The 21496-nt window shown below is 45.9% G+C and overlaps 1 protein-coding gene across 8 annotated transcripts in view; it reads right to left on the bottom strand.

Moving 5' to 3' along the window:
• Positions 1–21496, bottom strand: part of Syne2 (spectrin repeat containing nuclear envelope protein 2) — a 292157-nt gene that overhangs the window by 122072 nt on the left and 148589 nt on the right. For all 8 annotated transcript variants that reach the window (XM_050153713.1, XM_050153714.1, XM_050153716.1 and 5 more), the window contains exons 49-57: positions 21020–21342; positions 18657–18801; positions 17519–17737; positions 11475–11740; positions 9305–9473; positions 7221–7376; positions 4323–4463; positions 2494–2676; positions 1738–1875 (exon numbers count right to left, since the gene is read on the bottom strand). In XM_050153713.1, coding sequence (XP_050009670.1) covers positions 1738–1875; positions 2494–2676; positions 4323–4463; positions 7221–7376; positions 9305–9473; positions 11475–11740; positions 17519–17737; positions 18657–18801; positions 21020–21342 — 1740 coding nt within the window. The remainder of the gene's footprint in view (positions 1–1737; positions 1876–2493; positions 2677–4322; positions 4464–7220; positions 7377–9304; positions 9474–11474; positions 11741–17518; positions 17738–18656; positions 18802–21019; positions 21343–21496) is intronic.

Below are 21496 nucleotides of genomic sequence, written 5' to 3'. Positions count from 1 at the left end.
AATAGAAAAATGATGTGCTCTAGGGATGTGGAGAAACAACCTAAAGTGTGTGTGTGTGGGGGGAGGCAGACAGACTGGGGAATGGGGGACAAAGGAAATCCGTGCAAGGAGAAGAAAAGAAATAAGTGGATTAAAAACGCAATCTCTTGACAGCTGATGCCATACAACAAAAATGTGCCACCAAATCTCAACTGTCGGGAGGTGAAGTCGGCCACTCAAGGAAACACCATGCCATCTTAAATCTATAAAGGACTCAGGCCATCTTTGAGGTCTGGTTGCTATAGAAACTGTTATGAACCAATTCCTTAGCAACTCTTTCTCGGGATCTAATAATGAGAGAATGAAAATCCACATTTACAATCAATCCAGTCAGTTCCTGGCACTGGACAATCCCTGGCAGCCATGGCCCCAAGAAGGGAAACACGTCCATTGGCTCGGCCTCTCTAATGGGCACAGTGAACCTGAGGGATTCCCGGAAGGACAAGGTCTTCCAAAGCATGGCATACCAGGCCTGACTCCATTTCTACTGCCTGGTAATTATGATAAACCTGGTTTCTCAAAACCAAAGACATATTGTTATGTTCTGGGGCTCGGGCCTGCTATCGAAGCCACAACGTTGCAACTGGCGGTCATGGGGGGCAGAGGGGCTCACAAGGCCTCACTACTTCCTGAGGAGAGGTTGTCAGGGGTTGCTGGAGCAGGGATGTCATTTTCGTCTCTAATGTCATCTCTGATAAGTTGACCATGCTCCCGTTAACACCCCACATATCCATGCTGATTTTTTGTTTGTTTTTTAAAAACATGTAGGAGAGGGATTATTGGAAAGAAGGGGTTCAGTGGGAGGGGAAATGTATGGAAAAGGGTAATGGAAGGACAAATGACCAAAATCATTATATACATGCGTGAATTAAACTGTCAAAGTTTCCTGAGAGTCGGCACACAGAAGCTGTTCAGAGGCAGCCAATGCTGTACCTCATGCTGATAGCTGGACTTAGCAATGTGTAAGAGTCACCCAGGAGGTACTTGGTTTTGCAGGCCTGAAGGGGTCATGGACAGCAGCTGAGGCTCAGCCCTGTGGAGAAGTCAGCAGAGGCTATTGCAGTTGAAGGCCCAGGTTTGAAAGGGTCATGCTGAGAAATGGAGGCTTGGCACTGTGAAGGAGAGTCTAGAAGAGGCTACTGGTGACAGTGCCGCCCAGTTACAGCAGAAGACCCCTGCCTTTGGGAGATGCCATCACCATGGGACGACCATGCTATTCTTGGCTACAGCAGTGGAGAGAGGAGCCTGTCCACATAGAGGGCGGAGCTGGAGGAGTGACCCAAGCTCTCTGGAGGAACCCAGAAGACCGTGAGTGGATCCCAGATCCCGGACATTGCTTAGATCTGTGTGACTGTGCCTTTCCCTCTTGAAGTAAGAAAGTATTTAACTTACTTTTTTTTTTTTTAAATTTTACAGGAGCCCACAGTTGAAAGACTAAATTTTTATGGAGATTTTAGGGTTTAAAAGAGATCTTTGGATTTTTTTTTTTTTTTTTTTTAGTGAATTTTAAAGTGTTTGAACTTGTAATGACTGTGGGAATTTTTAAGCTTATAAGGTATTTTACATCATGGCGTTATTAAAGTGTGATTTGGGGGATGTACAAGAAAGGAAAGGTTGTGGCTTATCAATGATGTGTTTGGGTGTCAAGTGGAAAAGGGGTCGATTGTGCTGACTTGGTGAAAACCCCAGAGGTCTTACCTGGAGGGTGCTGGCTCGGTGGCTCAGGGTCTTTGAAGAGTCATAGCAGGCAGGAGTGGCTAGCAGACGGCTAGTCTTCTCTAGCCACGCCTCTGTGTTTTTCAGAAGATCACTATATTCTTCCATCTTGATTGTGGCCTGTGGAACAAAACGGGAAGCAAGCTTGCTGGAGGCTAGGTACCGGGCCAGACTGAACTCTAATCAAGAGGAGAGCTAACTAATGTCGGCCAGTCGCATGCCAGGCTCCAGGTGAAGAACTGTCCAACTTGCAATGACAGGTAGCAAGGATTTAAAGAGTTCCTGTTAGGCCTTGACAAAGGTTCCCAGTCAGAGCTGCGACTAGCCTAGCCAGCCCCATTTCTGCCTCATTCTGAACATAGGGCTTACACTTTCTCCTCGAGTTCAGGACCTGGTCCTGTCATATCCCATTTCAGGATCCTGTCCCACAGGATCACACTTGGGATTCACCAAACACAGCCACTCTTTAGAACAGAAGTAGAAAGGGACCTTGTTCCAAAATGGCACCTCTCTCATTGCAGGCTCCCTCCCCAGGCTCTGGGACAGCATGCCCTACATGCCCACTCTTGGGTCTCCATTTGCCTAGGGAAGCTCAGCTGCCTGGACTCCTGCTGTGGGCTCACTATGGCACCTAGGAAGGGGATGAGGATGGCCACAGTATGACACTACTGGCCACCCCTGAATGTCAACCTCTGTGGAACCGCCACGCTATGCGGCTATCAGGTTTCATGACGGCACCTTGTTGAGCTGTGAGGTTCTGGATTCTGCTCTCTGGGACACTTGCTGATGCCGCTGGAAAGGAGCCATGAGGTTATCCATCCATTCTTGAGCCTGCCCTGGGTCCTGCTCGACAAAGTCCTGGACTTCAGAGTCCAGCTCATTCAGCTTGGAATGCCAGAGGTCGAGTTCATCCCATATTTTCTGGAGAAGGAAATGTGAAGTCAGTTTCAATGAATCTGCCACGGGGGTAATGGCCGGCTTGCACACGGCACTCACTTGCATGTGGCAATGCTAATAGACATCATCACTGGCACGCTTGTATACTTGTTTATTCACACCCAGCAACCATTTGTGGTCTAAACCGGGAACCACTTTCTAATTCTAACCATTCACTTTGGTACAAGTGAGCCGCTGTGAGACAGGAAAACCTGGAGGGTAAACAAGGATGACTAATAGCAGACAAGGCTCGTACGGCCCCAAATGGGCAAAAGCCAGGAGGTCCACAGGAGGTGTTTAAAAGGCTAGTTAAGCAGGGTGTGATGATGAATTTCTTTAGCCTTGGCTCTCAGAAGACCAAGAGGATTGTTTATGCTCAGGAATTTGAGACCAGCCTAGAGGACCTGAGGAGTCCATCTCCCAAAGCAAATCAAAATAAAAAGAGAAAGGCCTAGGTAGTCTTTTCTGCCTTTTCTGCGTGTGCATACCTGTACAGGCACACACACACACACAAGTCCGGAAGACAACCCCGAGTGCAAAAATAGAAGGAACAACAATGCCTACCGCCTAGGAAGTGGTGTGGTGTTCGAAAATTCCCAACATGCATTAGCGTTCGACAAGCACTTTTGACTCAAAAAACTAATAGCCTGGATTCTAATCTGAACCTATGTGGGCAGAGGGATATTTCAAAGGTAAAATTTTCCAATCGTACCTAATTCTTGTATAATAACCAGCTTGGGGAAACAATACCTGACTTGCTAGGTCCGGTTCTTCTGCTTAAGAACCAAGGCTATGTCTACCAATGAATGACCTATTTATTACATTAGGACTTCCTAAAGCTGTGGATGGCAGTACAAACTCACAGGCAGGTGTTTACCTGGGACTTGGAGGTAGAACAACACTCATCTACGCTTTTACCTGAAACTTTGTTTCCTAAGCAATTTCACAAGGGAAATCGGTTTGGAGATTTTTTTTTTTTTTTTTTTTTTTTTTTTTTGTCTTGTGTAACCTTGGCAATCTATAGGAAACCTGGTACTGTTTCTCAGCCCCAACTGACTTCCTAAGTCAGTCATCCCATGGCAAGAAAGATGGTTACCGTCCCTTTGTTTGTAGGAATGTCATTTTCTAGTCAGAGAGGCCAGGAGCCAGGGCAAGTGCCTGTCTGTCAAAGACTGAAAATAGTGCCTCCACGCACCTGACCTTCCGTGCCTCTGAGCTGGCCTCTCATCACGGATGCCCCAGGGATTTGGTTTAGGTATTCATTCATCCATTCTTAAAATTTTATTATTTGTTTGCTGAGACCGGACCTCAGTCCATGCTGGCCTCAAACTCCCCTATGCAGCCAGGAATGACCTCAATCCCCGCTTCCACCTTCTAAGTCCTCTGATGACCGGCATGTGCCACCAAGTCCTGTTTTATGCTGTGCTGGGGCTCAGACCCGGGACTTTGTGTGTGCTAGGCGGGCACTCTACCAACCAAGCTAATGCTTAGAGGCCTGGCTCAGGTTCTCGGAGCTTCAGGTCTATCCAAAGAACTCATCTTTGGCTGACTTGAGTGATTCACGTCTGGGATGCGGGTCCAGGGATGAGAAAGAATGCCAAATGCCGAGGCCACTTCAAGGAGCACGTTACCTTCTGAATTTCCTGCGCTTCCTCCATGTTTTTGCTCTTCTGTTGCAGCATCTTCTCAATGCAATGAAGCCCATGGCTAATGTCTTCCATCTTCCTCCTCATGACACACGACGGGGAACTCTTCGAGATTTCATGGCTCATCTGTGACAAGGGAGAAAGTGCGGTTGGTGTGCAGACAGCTTTGGCTCGCCATTCTCAGGTTCAAACATCGCAAACATCACTCCCTCTTCTGACTTGTAAAATATTTTAACATGGCGGGGGCACATCCCAACCACACTGCGAATGTATTGGTGACATGGTAGATGATCAGACTATACTAAATATCAGCTGTGTTTCCTGACCTTTCCAATATGATCCAGAAATATGTTTAATCAAATAAGTAAAATTCATGTTACATTTGGGAAGAATTACCCGGGGGGGGGGGGGGGGGGGCCCTCTGGAGTATCAAATGATAGAAAAGAACTTCTATAGGAGAAGAAAGCTACTTCAGACACTCGGAACTTTATGAGAAAATCTTCTACCTACCTCTGGGTTCAGGAAGATCAACTTTATTCTTAGGTTAATTTAAACAATTGTAATCTCCACTTCCCCATACAGTTAGGCAAAACCTCCCCCAAGTAACTACGTCTAAAGGGTGGGGAGCCTTGTTTTTTCCTATGCTATTTCTAGTGTGTGTCCCCAGCAACCAGAACTCTAGCTGCTGAGGACAACAACTTTTTTAAATCTAAATGATTTTCTTAAGAAAATGTGCTAGGAAAGATGAGGAGTATTACTACTGTTTTCCCAAAGAGCTGATCAGTGTGTTTTTTTTGTTTTTAAGATACCGTTGATAAGTAACCACAAAATACCCATATAAAACTATACACACTAGCTAAGGTGAAAATAAGATAGATAAGGATGCATTTGTGGAAGTCAAAACCTGGGCTAATGGCTAACTCAGCACCAAGACCCGCACATCAAAGTGTTGGCGGAACTTGACCCTAGACGCCCTCAGTTCCCAGACTCTGTAGCAAGCTCGAGTCTCAGCAGGCTGGGGACACTGTCATATCGTATCTTTATTCATAGACCATACTATAATAAAGATCATGGCTTTAAAAATGCAAATTTAGGATTTTTAGCTTAATTTTATGTGTATGAATATTTTGCCTCATGTATGATGTTCACCAAGTGTGTGCCTGGTGCCTGAGGAGGCAGAAGAGGGAATCAGATCCCTTGGAATTGGAATTAAAGATGGTTGTGAGCCACCATGTAGGCCCTAGGAAATGAATGAGCAATAAGTGCTCTTAACCACTGAGCCATCTCTCTGGCCCCTCAACTCCCGCTTTCCTTTTGTATTAATGTTTTTCTTGTTGCGTGTGTAACACAGTACAAACAAATGGAGTTAGCCGATATGGGCAGTGACATACTACCATTTGGGCACAGTAGGCAAGATTATGATCAGGGGTAAGCAGCCATCTGAATTACATACAAGATACCGTCTATGGCTGTGGCCTGGACCCTTTAATTTCCCTGAGACCCATGACACAATAAAAATCAGTTCCATTTGTCACAAACATACAAGTTCACAATGGAAAACTTCACTCTTACACCTGAAAGACTGCTTTTTTATTAACTTACTTTGTAGGGGTTTCCACATAAAGTCACAAAAATAACTCTGAGTTTCTCTCAAACTATTTGGGAGTCTTTTAAAACAGATAATAATGATCCGTGAGAAAAGTTCTAATAGGTTGCTGTATGTTTAATCAAAATCTATTCTCACACAGAAAGAGGAAGCATAATTACATGCAGAGCACATGTTCTAGGAAATCTGTCCGAGAAGCTAATGACACGTGCTAGCATCTGAGGGGTTTGCTGTTTCATTAGTTCTGTTTGAGACAGGGCCTGGCCCTGCAACCTCAGCTGGCCCCTCAGTTCATGGCAATCCCCTGCCTTAGCCGGTGATGTACTGGGATTACAGGAGTAAACCACCATAACCAACATTAACATCTGAGTTTGAAATCTGATTTTTGCATGTATCCCCATTTTATAAGAAAATCTAGATATTTCTGTATATCTATATGGTTGGTTGAATACAATACAATCAACTCTATTCTCAGGCCAATTTAAACACAAAGGTATTCTCCACCTCCCTACCGTCTAGGGAAAACAACCTTCTCCAAGTGCCTACTTCCTCAGAATAGAGAGCCCCATTTTTCCCTGTGCTGTTTCTGGGGGTGATCTGTTATAGTTATCAAGTTATAGGCATTCTAAGCTTAAAAACAAAACACAAAACTCTCCTTGTGGACACTGAACCAAACACAATTTCGTTTTGCTGGTCTGAGTTGCCCTAATAAAACTGTCTTCCTGAGTGCCTGTGTTTCCAGCACAACAGAACAATTCACAACCTCTCTTCAGACCTGAACTCTGAAGTAAAAAAACTTTCCCCAGGATGCTTTGTGAGAATTCCATCAACATCACTATTAAAGACACCCCATGCTGAGTGTTACTTTGAGTAAGAAATAAAATCTGTATTCCTACACTCCTTGGTTAGTCTTTCAAAATGTTTGGGGGAATACATTTTAAAGAAAAACATTACAGATGTCCCCATTTTTTTAAAAAGGATTTTTTAGAATAAATAGTATTTTTAAACCATAATAATAATAATAATAATAATAATAATAATCCAAGTAAAAGATAACACAAATTATTAAAATGTAAGCATCTAAGACAACTGGTGAACATAAAAGAATCTGAAATCCTGTTATTTATGCAGTTACTTCAAGCACCTTTATCTCAAACATGCGCTCCATGAAACCAGTCGGAGCTGCAACTAGCAAAGTGACAGTGACATCAAAGGATATTCCTATTTCCGTCCGTGCCACCCCACCATCAACGGCACCACGCAGACACCATCATCACCTTTTCATCCGCATCCTCCAGCGCCTTCCTGCAGTCTTCCACCTGGGAGTCGATCTCCGCGGGGACTATGCTGTACATTTCGGAATACTTGATGCGCAGTTTTTCCATGATGTTCTCGAAAGTCAGCTTGCCTTTCTCGAGAAGGCTTCGCAGCTCCTGAAACCATCAAAAGAGACTCAATACTTACAGAACCTGGGAAAAAGCCTAGCCCTAAGGGGGCGGGGGGGGGGGGAGCAACCGGGCTTTCCAGGGTCCTCTCAATTTAAATAAGCCAACTTTACATGACAAAACCTCCCTATTGATACAAGCAGATTAAGCCCCAGGGTTTAGTCAGATGATGCTTTCTAATTTGTGAGAATTGAACTTGATCGCTCTTCATGGTGTCAGACTATTGTGGCAGAAAAGCATTAGGGCAGCCCCAGCCTCTGCAGCACCTCTAGGATCAACTGCCCGTCAGCTGTGGCCAGTCGGCTAAAAAGCAACAAGCGGCCAGACGTTTCAAAGAAGGTTTTTCCATGTTGTTATTAACTTGTTGCTATTTCTGCTTCTTCCTTCAGTATCATCATAATGAGTCAAGGCCACCGAGAGCCCTGCGCTTGAAGCCAAAGTGTCTGTTTCATGTAATTAGACAGCCAGACAGAGCCCCGGGCCTTTCAAAAGGAGGGTTCTAGTTCCTGGTAAAGAATTTAGGTTTCAGGAGATAAAAGCGTGGTGAACAAATGGTCCATTGCTTGCGGCCTAGAAACAGAATCTGACCGGTGTTCTCCCGCCGTAATTACAAAGGAGAAACTCATCTGTTTGGGAAAGTTTCCCAAAGATCGAATGGAAAACTACTTCTTGACTTCCCTGGGCTTTTGTGTCCTTTAGTGACTGGTGAGCAGCACTCTGAGTCCCGGCCCCGCGGAACAGTTCCCACTCTAAACCTGTGATGTTATACCCTGCTCAGGGGTCGCCATCCTTGGCTGATTGACAGGCCTAGAGAGGGAAGAATGACGTCACTGGTGGGGTGGGGCTGCATCCTGTTCTTTCCACCCAGGCCTTAGGGATGGTTGGTCACAGTTCACAGCTACTCAAGGAGAGGAGGTGGTGACCTCGCCGCAAAGCAAACTTTTGAAAGTGACAGTAGGTTTCCCTTTTCAACACTGATAACCAACGGCTCTGTGGTTACCAAGAGCATGAGACTTTTGCCTAATGTCACCAAAGTCAGGGCTGGAGAGACTGGTCAGTGGTTAAGAGCACTGGCTGTTCTCAGGGAGGAGGACCCAGATTCAGTTTCCGGCACCTATATGGCGGGTCACAGCCAAATGGAACTCTGGTTCCAGGAGATCTGACAGTCTCTTCGGGTCTCCTCAGGCAAGCACACACATATACACAGAAAATAAAGTGAGGGGCTGAGATGGATCAATGGTTAAGAGCACTTGTTCCTCTTGCGGAGGACCCAGGTTTGGTTCCTAACGTCCACATGGTGGGTTACAACCAATACTCCAGTTCCAGGGATATCCAACACCCCCTTGTAGCAGCCACAGGCACCAGGCACACATGTGATATATATATATATATATATATATATATATATATACACACACACACACACACACACACACACACACACACACATATATATATATACACACACACATAGGCAATTTTTAAAAAGTTCCCCAAGTCGTTTTTGGACTACGAATAGGAGGAGAGGTCAGTCTGAAGAACTGAATTCTCAAAGTGACCCTCAGGGCAGACCCAGCGCCTCTCAGAGCTGAGGTAGCAAGTCCAAACAAAGACGTCATCTAGCATATTCCTGATATGTGGGCGAGGTCTCTGATCAGCATATACTTAAAACATGGTTTCAGATAGGTCTACATACTTCCGAGTGACCCATCTCCCAGCCTGGCTCCCTTTTCCAACCATGCTCGCCCTCCTGCCCTGACTCTGCAGTGTGCCACAGGCCCTGTGCGCCTCCCTCCCTGACTCCCTCCCTGGATTACCGTCCAACTCTAGCTGATGGGTTACAGCTCTGCCCCAGGACTTGAACAGAAGACTGTGGGCCAGTCCCAGCCACTTACACTAATTCTTCCCTCGCTCACCTCCAACTCTCCTGCCCTTTCTGGATGGTCTTCCTGCGCCAGGTTTTGGAGAGAAGTTGCGATCTGTTCAAATGAATGCTTCACATCGCTTATTTCCTTCATGAAAGAATGCCGCGCCTGGATTTCCGTCTGGACCCAGTCCTTATTCTTTTGAGTTGCCTGAAGAAGCCTGGAATGAAGCATCAGAACAGAGCTCTCTAAGGAATCCATCAAGGGTCAGTCTCCTTCCGAGGAGAGAAGTACCGGTTTCTGACTGATTAATATACCAATTGTCACGCATACATCAAATACAGGCACTCAACAGCCTTCCCAAAACCTTCATCCCCAAGTGTCCTCTCTACACGTTCTAACTACCATCCCTAGCTTCTCTGTCCCGCATGGTTCCAGATCCCAAAGGAAGTGACGTGTGTCATCGGCCACGTGTGGGCTCTTTAGAACAGACAACCACCACCAGCCCATTTCTCAAAGACGCTGTGTGTGTGTGTATGTGTGGTAATGATGGGGGAGGGGGGTCTTTCCCAAGAACTGTCTGGTATCTATCATTTGGTAACACGACAGAAATCTAGACTTGGCCTCTGCCCTCCAGGTCTGAGATGGGGGCTCTTGATTTCCTTACAGAGAAGAACACAATGAAATCACTTCACTATGTAGCCCTGGCTAGCCTTGAACTTGCAGTGATCCTGTTGTCTCTATCCCATAAATGCTCGGGTTACAAGTGTGTGCCACCACACATTGACTGAAAATCTGTTCTGATATTTATCCCTAGGCCTCATTTCCAAAACAGAGAGCCCTAGCACTAAACTCATCTCTTGGTGGACTCCTGGATAGCCTCATGGCAGGAGAGCTAACCACGTGATTGGAGGGCTGGGACCATCTGCACTGCCCTCCCAACCCACAGACAAAGGAGAGGGTCTGAAGGCTGAGGTGACTTGGTCAGAGAGATAACCACCATGAGGAAAGCAGCCTCAGAAGCATGGACATGATAGGGTCAGAGCGCCTGGATCGCTGGACAAGAGAAGTGACCACAGGTCAGGGGGTATAGAGGACAGGGAAGCTGTCCCATTCTCGTACCCCTTGACCATTCTTCTTCATCTGTATCCTTTGTTATATCTTCTATTAACAAATCAGCAGGCCTAAGTGGCTCCCTGACTCCTGCTGGATACTAGAAAGGGTTTTGGAGGAAGTCCCAACAACCACGCAGTCAGAAGCACGGGCGACACCCCACAACGGTGGCCTCTGAAGCAGGGACAACATTGTAAAACTGAGTGCTCAAAGTGTGGAATCTGGACAGGTGGATCATGTCGGACCTGAACTACCGCAACTCGAGGGGACGTCAGCTGAGAAATGGTTAGTGGGCGTGGGGAAGGGAACCTCCGAGCATCAGGTGGAGGTGCTGAGTGGCTAAGGCGGAGAGGGAAACTTCTGCTCTCCTCCTGAACGAGCACAGCCGCTGCCGGGGCTCTTACAGCAAACACAACCGGACTACACAGAAGTTAAAAGATCTGGAAAGGGGTTTGCTTAAACATAGTCCGGCAGATCACCATCACAGATTATTCTACAGGCATGGATTTAAATTGACAGTCCGTGGCAGAGGAGACAAAAACAATCAGCTGATAAACAATTTGGCAGAACACACAACAGTGTAAGTACTCTAATTTCAGTAATCTTGTTGAGAAACAAGAAAGGGTGATTGGCCGTGTTTCGCTGCGTGGTGGGAGTAAAACAGACACGCTGGGCTTTTTAATTTCCCAGTCTTGAAACGTCCCACCGTCAACAGGGAATACTAAAAGTTTGCCAGCTGTTCATACCTAGTAATACCAGAATGGAAAATGAGTGGGTTTCCATAGAACCGTGTATCTCTTCTGTCCCGTTCAGACCATCAGTGCTGATTCTGCTGTAGCCTTTGTTATCATCTGCCTTTATCTTTTTTTTTTTTTTTCGTTTTCGAGACAGGGTTTCTCTATGTAACAGCCCTGGCTGTCCTGGAACTCACTCTATAGACCAGGCTGGCCTCAAACTCACAGAGATCCGCCTGCTTCTGCCCCCCCCCCCCCCCGAGTGCTGGGATTAAAGGCATGCACCACCACCGCCCGGCTCGTTTTTTATAGTGTCTAACTCTGAACAGAAGCCCTCAAGGCCGTTTCCTTCAGAACCTCTTCGGAAGTCTTACCTGTTGCACCGTTCCTGCATAGACCTAATCTCCTGAAGTGCCGGGATGGTTTCCACGGTCTCTGTACCTTCTGGAATGTTCTGGATGCTCGTTATGCGCTGAAGAAGCAGGGTCAGCAGCTGCTGCTGCTTCTCCACGCTCCCCTCATGCTGGCACAGAGAGCCCAAGAGCTGACGGAGTTCCTCTGTGGGAGCTGTGTCCTTTGTTCTGGAAACCTCTGGAAGGTCCTCCTGAAGACTCTCTAAAATTATTGCTTCTCGTTCAATCTAATTAAACGGAAGGCGGGGGGGGGGGGGAGAAAAGCGCGAAGATGCTGAGAGGTGAACTCTACCTTGGCAAGCGCGTTTTTTATAATCCTCTCTTTAAAGCATTCGTAATGCCACATCCTGGGTCAAAGTCATTATTTGTTACAACATAACTGGGGGCATTAGCCCTCTACGATCAAGAACCCTGCAGCTGCCAGCTACTGCCTATGTACAAGTGTGATTCAGACGAGGAAATGCTATTGTGAACGGCCCGGGGAGATGCTATCGGATAAAGTGAGTTATTCCCCCCACTGAGGCCTCTGGTGGTCTGAGCAGTGTTAACATCCGAGGTCTACATGAGAGGGCTGCTTCCAGTGCAGGAGGCCGGGCTGCCGTCGGATGTGGAAACTTTTCTAGGAGTCTCTTTTCTTTCACTTTGAACGCCCGCTTCATGCTGTAAAACTAAGCCTGGCGGTTTGCTACGACCCTGACGCTTTCCAAAGGGAGACAGAGCCACTTTGATCACTGAGCTGCCTGGGCTTATCAAGCACTGGTATGTACAAAACTCAGAAATACATAACTTATTACAACGCCTACCTAGAAACTAGGAATCCTGCTGGCCCTGGACATGGGAAACAGCCTCAACGGCTCCCGGGTCAGAAAGTTCGCTGCACGTCCATCCCCACCCCCAAGCCCTGTGTCCATCCCCTTTAGCTACAAGACTCATTTATAGCGTTCTGCCCTCCTACTCAATGTTCAAACACTGCCTTGCCACTACGAAATACCACGTCAGACAGCTGCACCTGCGGGATCATGCTAATCACATCAGTGAGCAAGGCCCTGGATGTACCCGGGGGTGAGAAATTAAACCTAAGAAAATGCAAGAGTCCCAGCATCAATTACTAAAAGCGTCCAGGGTCCCCAAAGTCTAAGGCATGCTTCTTCACCAATATGAAGGTCAAGTTGGTCAATTTTTCAATTGCTAGCAAAGAGAGGTGCCACGGGATGGGGCTTCTTGGATCACGGAAATAATACATGTTATATTTATGATTATTGTTCAAATCCGTTACCAGCAATGCTTCTAATGCTCACTGGGAAGAAGAGCCAAAGCATCAGGAGCATGTGTGGCATCTGCTGTCCCGTCACTTGGGTCCTATGATCTACTGGGATGCCCAGTTGCTATAATATACCAGGTACAGAGGGAGACTGTTCCCTCCCTAAGAAACTCAGCTATGGAGTATGTGCCTCCCCATTTTAACCTAGTTCCCAGGTAGCAGCTACCCTGAACTAGATATTAGGACAGACCATTTCACACCTTCCTGCTTAAAACCAGCATGCCAACAAAGGAATTGCAATATGGACACTAATGAGAGACCTAAGGTTTCTAAAATGATTGGGGTTCAAACCAGATCTGTAACCCAGAACTTATCAGGGCTTCATTTGGTGCAGCCCTGCCCAAAAGCAGTGGCTACAAATGAACAAACGCAATGACCATGACCCCCGAGAGTATAAAATAAACAAAAAGGCCAGTAGCCCGGGCCTCTTCTGTTTCAGGTCTCCTTCCTGTGGACTGGTGCCCCCTTCCCAAAATAAACCACCTGTTGGCAAGTGCAGTCTCAGCTGCAAGACTGCTGTGGGACTGATGATTGACAAGGAGAGCCAAGAGAGAACGAATGGTTCAGGCCAGGAGTCAGGCAAATGCTCAGTGTATGAAGGGGCAGCTGTCCTCCATCCACCCAGACAATCCTGCTCGGGGATAAAGGAACACAAAAGGCATGAGGGAATTTTCAGCAATGACGGGACTGTCCTACATTTTTTGTAGTCACGTGACTACACACATTACTCGAAACTCAAAATTATTAAAGAAAGCCCCCTAAGCCAAGAAAACAGCATAAAGGTTATGTGCTGGTCCTTTCCCTTGGAAAAGTCTCTGTATCCCTTAGTGACTTTTCTTGGACATAAAATCCTAATAAAGCCCTTTATAAATTGATGATTCATCATAAAGGTGAAGAGGATAAAAAAACTATAGTTTTAACGCACACACACAGGAAAGGACGATGAAAATCTTGGGACCTGAAGAAGTGGGTACAAAGGAGGAAACAGCTTTGGGATTCAACAGTACGAGAGGCAGCAGCCAGCTTTCTATTCCCAGTTGTCTCTGAAGAAACGGCTTTGCCCCAGCACATCAGGACCACCAAAACGTGGAGCCATTGTTCAAGGTCAGTTGTTCTAGCTTCCTTTCCGTGGCTGTGCTGAGAACACTCTGACCAAAAGCAGCCTGGGGAAGGTTACACTTTCGGACCACAGTCCATCACTGAGGAAGTCAGGGCAGGATCGCAACCTGCATCTTGCTCACTCTCTGGCTCATGCCCAGGTTCCTGCTCAGCTGGCTTTCTGATACAGCCAGGCCCACAGCAGGCAGGGCTAGGCCCTCCCATGTCAATTATCAGTCAAGACAACCCCTTACAGACATCATCACAGGCCACTCTGATCAGGAAATGCATCTACTGAGGTTGTAGACTTGACAGCTGAAGCTAACTAGGGTATCAATAATGATATTAAGTACAGTCTATCTAAAAAAATAAGGTGTTATGTTGAAAGGGGAAAAAGTTAAATCAAAAGGCAAATGGACTTTTAATTTGGAAATTTATAAAATGAATGTTTCAGGTTTTTTTTTTTAAATCTGACTACTCAAACTGGTTAGTTCATAAAGACAGCTCTAAAACAATCATTTAAAAACAGAAATTGTTACATATTGGATAATTAATGTGGCTGTCAACTTGACAAGATCTAGGATCATCAGAGAGACAAGGTTCTGGGCATGTGTGGGAGGGATTAGCTCGATTACATTAGTTAATTGAGATGGGAGGTCCCACCTCACGGAGTGGCACCATTCACTGGGTAAGGCCTGGCCTGAAGAAAGAGGAGAAATCCAGTTAAGCACCAGGCATTCACTGCCCTCTCCCTGACGACAGCTATGACGTCACTTCCTCCAGCTCCTGCCACCAGGAGCCATGGTAGACGGTCCTCTTGCACCCTGAGCCCAGATCAACCTTTCCTCCCTTAGATAGCTTTTGTCAGAGCATTTTTATCACAGCGACACACAGATAAAGGCACCAACGGTGCTAGAGGAATCTTGCGTGAATAGGGCTTATGTGGATGTGGGAACTGCATCATTGCCAGTGAATGAATAAGAGCTGCCTTAGGATCACACAACAGGCAGGGGGTGTGCTTCCATGGATCACACAACAGGCAGGGGGGTGTGCTTCCATGGATCACACAAGCGGGGGAACGGGTGTGCTTCCATGGATCACACAACAGGCAGGGGATGTGCTTCCATGGTAGAGTGCTTGGTTTTATCTCCAGCAATAGACACATCCATGTCCACACCAACACAATCACATCACCTAGTCGCTCAGTGATCAGACGTGTAAGCTGGAATCTTCTCTTAGCACTTGTGAACTCGGGCAAGTTAACTCCACATTGCTGAGTCTTGCTGACCTCAAGTACTGTTGGCAAAACTCCTCCTCTGGAGAGGGGGAATGTGAACATCTACCCCTCCACCTAAGGTTCTAAGGCAAACCCCTTCCTCCTAAAGTCCTAACAACAAACCCAAGTACAATTTCACTGAAGTCTGCCCTGGGGACCCAATAAATTTATTGGGCTTACTTACAGAGCATGCGTGAAGGGTGACTGACAGGAGCCTGGCTGACCCCAAGGCAGCCCATCCTCGAAAGTCTTCACCCTGCCTGGAGGGTGGCTTCAGGACTGTCACATGACAGAATCCCTTCCCCCTGGTCGCCTTCAGCCTATATACTCTAGCTCCTCCCTTAGGTCCCGATGGCACAGCAATTGGGGCAGAAAAACACAGAAATGGCTAAGAGGAGTGGCTAGATGCTCCCACGTGGGTTCAGTGGCCCTCCCACCTACTCTTTCCCCGGCAGGAATGTCAACAGTCCACACCTTTTCCTTCTAAGGAGGGAATTTCAACACTGCAGCAGGCTCAATGGCGGTGGGTGCCAGCAAAGAGGCACAGCTGCCCGCAGGAGGATGGGTCGGCCATCTGGCTGAGGATCGCCCATCATGTGACTGCAAACACCCTACTTAGAAATAAGCCAGGCACTGTATAAGCGCTCACTTCTGTTACTACATGTATGTGTGCTGGCCTTCGAAGAGTACAGTTTGCTGGGCTGGGAACGGAGCACGGTTGGTGGCATGCTTGCCCCAAGCACAGAGCCCTGGCTCGGCCACAGCAAAAATCAGGGGTGGTGACACACATCTGTAACCCCAGCACTTGAGAGGAAGGGACAGAAAGGTTAGAAGATCAAAGTCCTCCTCAGCTACACAACAAGCCGGTGATGAGCCCGGGCTACAGGAGACTTTATCTGAAAAGAAGTGAATTTTTACAAGCTTCTGGTATATCTTATGCTTGCTTGAGTAATTAGAATTAAACGAGTAAGATTTAAATTAGCAAGCTGTGACTTCAAATGGATATAAAACAGTACTACGATAAAACAGGGAAAGCTTACACTCAGCCTAGGTTTGGATCTGAATAAATCCAAACAGGGATTTACTGACTGCCCACTGGGTACAAAGTACAGAGTCCCCTGGGCTGCCAGGTTATAATGGTAGCAAAGACCCCAACTCCAGCCCCAGTCCACAGGACCTTGCCACAGCCTGCAGTTGGGGATCTTGGGCCACTACTTAAAAAAAAAAAATCAGTCAGTGCCTCAGTTTCCCTATCTATCAAATGGTAATGATAGTTACTTCCTAAGGCCAACACAAGGATCTCAGAAGCACGCGTCTGGACTGGTTTCTCAGTGGCACATAGAGGCTTCCTGACTGGCACTATTTTGGACAGGCTAGCAGCCCAAACAGAAGCGTAACGGACAGAGTTTCTCGGAGTCTGATCATCCAAGAGACTGCTCACTGAGTAAGCCCCACCAGCACCGCTGAAATGACACCTGTTTCAAGTCGATGAAGTTCTTAATCGGCAAATAGGATAGTGTCGAGCGCAAGCGACCTCCCACCAATTAAGTATGGACTCGGTACATTTCCACCTCCGGAAAACTCACCAGGAATTTTGAAAGGAAGAAAAGAGAGATCTCAACTCATATTCTGATTTGTACTTCATTTATCATTTTTGCTCGATGGGAAGATTAGCAAATACTATGATCTCGTGCGAGCTTTTTCATTTTCTTATTATGTGCAACACCTAAGTCCTAAACCATGACTAAGCTATCCTCTGTGTCTGACAAATGCCAGAGAGGTCTTGTTTGAGGCGGTTTTCAGAAATTACCGTATTTCATACTTTTAGGCCCACATGCACCAATCATAACTAATTATGATTTCCACAGTTAACAATTGGAGTTGATTTCTGATTTAGTAGGTTATCATGCACGTTACCCAGTTCTAACCTCTCGTGTAATGAATGCAGAGACAGTTATTTTTAAGGATTAACTCATCCTCGCAGCAAAGATGAGGACCGAGGAGCTGGCTCGGAGGGTGATGGCGCTTGCTGCGCGAGCCTGGAGGAGACCTGAGTGTGATTCCTAGAGCCACGTAAAAGTGGAAGAGGAATGTGGACTCCAGAGAGAGTTAGAGGCTACTTAAAGTAGCACCGCTATTATGAAAGAAGCTGAAGAATTTCTCAGAGGCATTTGCCAAGCCTAACTTGTACAGACATTCACAAAAAATGTCTATCCAACATACAACTAAGAGAACACAGACGCGATGGAGAGGCGCTATCTGGCCCCGTGGGGAGCTGCAGGGTTTGTGTGTGGACGATAAAGGCCTCACCTCCTCACTGATGAACTTCCACTCTCTCTTCAGGTCTCCACTCCACTGCTCCCACACCCTGGCGGCTTCCAGCAAACTCAGCCACTTCTCCCACAGAGCAGAGGCCACTCGGAGCACACACGCGCCATCGCTTTCTGTGCACCTGCATCTCAGGTGTCTGAGGACCTGGCGGAGGCTCACTAAGTCTCCTTTGATTGACAGGAGACTTGCTGTGAGGGCCTTAAAGAGAAAGTGACAGGACGGACTTAAGGTCTATGATTTTTTTTTCTGAAATATTACTCTAAACTTGGCACAGTTATGAATTTTTTTTAAGTGGCATATTTCATGTGGTGGTCTTGGTTGGTCTCGAACTCAGAGATCCTCTATCCCCTTGCCTCCCGAGCACTGGGATTAAAGATGCATGCCATCACCGCCTGGTCCATTTAGAAGTTCTTGATCTATTTGTCCGGTTTCTTTTTGGTAGATGAACGGCCTCATCTAAATCATAATGACCAGCCAGCAGTGATGGCTCATGCCTTTAATTCCAGGCAAAGGCAGGGTGACTGCAAGTTCAAGACCGGTCTAGGCTATGCAGCAACTTTGTCTCAAAAATAAACAAATATGTAAATAAACCCAAAGTATAACAGCAAAGCACCACAGATTCTAATAGATGAGAACAAACAAAACTCAAAATTGTTTCACAAGCTGGGGATGTTTCCAAGTCAGAGAGTGCTTGCTTGTTATGATTACAAAAGTAAACAGAACCAAAGGAAAACCAGGCGTGGAGGTGCATGCCAGGTACCCCAACACTTAGGGTAAGTGAGGAGTAGAAGTGGGCCTTGGGACACAGGCGACTCTGTCTCAAATAAAAATATAGAAAATGTCGAGATTTGACAGAAGCAGGGACTGTTCTGTCATGGATCTAATAACATCTCAAAACGTCACAAAAGGGAGGAGTCAGAAAGGCAGGCTGCGGTCCGGATGCTATGGGGGAGGGGAGGACTACACTGTAGATCTAATCAACTGGAGGGGTCAGCGTCATCCCCTCATCTCCCACTGGGACTCTTCTGGGGGTTTGAATATTTCTGGGGCTCAGAGCAGAGCCGTGCTCTCTGCTGCCCCCACCTGGTTATTCCCCCGGGTCTTCACGCAGACTCACCTTGCTCTGATCCAGGCCCACTAAAGCTTCTTTGTAGGACCTGGGCAACGGGGACATGGACTGTCTGAGATCTGTCTCCATTTTCCTGAGCCGAGAGCAAATTTCCTCTTTCATTTTTCTATAGCATTTGTAATTCTCTAGGCACCTGAAGAGGCAGTTAGAAAAAAAATATTCAATTTTATTTCTCATTGATCCACCCCCAACACATAAAGAAGGGGGTGCTCTTTTGCTATTGAAGCCACCTACAGATGGCTTTAGACAGGCAGATACAGTTGCCCTCAAAACACCAAATTAGACAGAGGGAGAAAGATAGATGATAGCTAGAGAAAGAGAAAGAGAGAGAGAGGGAAAGAGACAGATTGAGTTTTTTATGTACTACTAATGAGCCATAAGTATGTTGAATTCTGGGAGAAAAGTACATAATGCTAAAGACGTCAAAAACCAAATAATAAAATAAAAATGTCTACATTTGGATTCATTTTGTTCATTCTGCTTGTTTTAGGGAGTTAATCTCAACTATAAAGAATTTCCCAGAATCAGGCTAAAATCATTTACATAGTAAAAGCCTTTTACAGATAAGAGCATTGATTAAAACAGGAAAAAAAACATTTATCTAACAAAAGGCAAGGTTAGGTAACAAGTCATCACAAAACTTATATATGGATTGTGATTACTATTATAAAATATTTGTTATGAGGAAGAAAAAAACTAATGTTATAGTAAAAAGAAAAAAAAGGGACAATTTATATTTAATTGTGATTTATTTTTAAAAACACCATACAGTCACATACACTAAGTAGGTACTGCCTAAATTATCCACTGAGAATAATTTAAAATTCTGTTTTCGGGAGCTGGAGTGTAGTTCAGCAGTAGGGCACATGCCGGGGCACAGACATGACCTTGAGTTTAATCCCTAGTGAAAAAATAAAAAATAAAAAATTCTGCAAAGAAAATAACTCACACAACTGAAATCCTAGCACTCATACTCAGGAAATGGACTGCCTTAAGTTTGAAGCAAAAGGCTAGTTTCAAAACAATGGCAAAAACAAACCTGTGTGTGTGTGTGTGTGTGTGTGTGTGTGTGTGTGTGTGCATACATGCGTGCATTCATGCAGGCAAGAGTATCATAGCAGGGGCATGAGAAGGTCGGACATTAGTGTGAGGTGGCTTTTTTGCTCTCTTATCTTTTGAAATGATCTCTCTCTGAACCTGACGCTTGTGGATTTGGCCATATTGTCAATGAGCTCCCAGGATCCTGGATTAGTTAACCCGGTCTTTACATCAGTATTACTGATGCAAACTCTGGGCCTCATGCTTTCATGACAGGCACTTCACTGGCTGAACCACCTCACTGCTGGCCTCCTACTCTGCTTGTATACATGCACACACATGTGGACAGAGGAAAGTGCTTTGAGCATATGTGAAAGCCAAGGAGGCCATCTAGTGGCCCGTTCTATCATCTTATCACTTGAAACAGGGTCACTCACTCACTGAACCTGGAGCTTGGCTGGCTGCCAGCAAGGCCCATCAATCCTCTGGCTTTATCCTCCTCTCCCCCTGCAGAACTAGGGTACATGAGAGGCTATGCCCAATGTTTTGCATGGGTTCTGGAGATTTGAATTCAGGTCCTCATGTTTGCAAAGCAATCTTTCACTTTAAGCCATCTTCCACCCCTCTCTGACCATCTAATGTCAAATGTTAGCAAGGAGGTGGGACAACTGGAATATCTGTATGTACCTGTTTTATTGGAAATTAGGGGGCCATTTAGTGCTAGGAATTGTGTCCCTTTGACCTGGGCTGTCACACCCTTACATACCCAAGGGAGGCTCCTGCACCTTCAATATGTTCCTAGAAGCACTGTTGTTTAATGCAGGAAACTGCAAACACTGAAATGTCAATCAACAGCTACGGACAAGAAGGTGACTAAACCTTATGGTCAAAGTGATGTGCTTGAAAAATGCGGAGTTACAGAATAAAAGAATGAAAATAAAAAGAAGAGGACACAAACACAGTAAAAATACAATAAAAAGAAACAAATATAAAATTTAGGGCATTTATTATCTCCTAATAAAGAAAGGAGAATTCAGGAGAATTCAAGTTAATGAGATTTATCAGGGACACTTGGGGTATAGAGATGCTCATTTGCCTCTGCCCTTTACACTGGTTAGACATTTTATACATACTGTTATATATATCAGATACTAAACAAGAATTAATACAGAATGAAACTTTTAACATGGTTTTCTTTGGTGGCTTTTTACACTTTCCTATACCCAAATTTCCTCTGATGTGCACATTAATTATAAAGACACGGAAAATGATGTTCTGGTGCCTGAAAGTATCCCTTAAGACAGGCGACCTACCTTCTATCATCTGCTTCCTGGGCCTCCAGCCCCGCCTTCAGGGCGGAGTTCTTAGACACTAATTCTTGTAAAGTACCCTGCAGTTGCTCTTTGGCCTCAGGGCTGGAGATCGTCCCTAAGGTCTCGGTGAGGTTCTGGATTTCTGCTAATGTGGACAGCAATTCCTCTTGCTTACAGCGGGCCGGCTCCAGAGATTCTTTGGGATGGTGAAGGTCCGGTCTGTAGCACAGAAGCATGGCTTCCAGGGACGAGATGATCCCCGCTGCCCTCGTGACCAGCTCCTCGTACTGGGTTGCATTTTCATAGGCATCATCCAGGATATTCTGGAGAATTGGAGATTAAACACAGTCAGGCCGTTTTCTAATTTGGGAGACTTTTGCTACTCTCAAAGGTGGTATATTCTTACACCTGTTCTTACAGGGGGCAGTCTTACATTAATATTTAAAAACGAGTAACTCAAAATAAAAAAAAGCCACA

This window comes from Alexandromys fortis, unplaced genomic scaffold (genome assembly GCF_014885135.2).
Source record: "Alexandromys fortis isolate MF-2015 unplaced genomic scaffold, M_Fortis_MF-2015_v1.1 scaffold_82, whole genome shotgun sequence".
NCBI lineage: Eukaryota > Metazoa > Chordata > Mammalia > Rodentia > Cricetidae > Alexandromys > Alexandromys fortis.
This window is presented reverse-complemented; position numbering and strand designations above follow the sequence as displayed.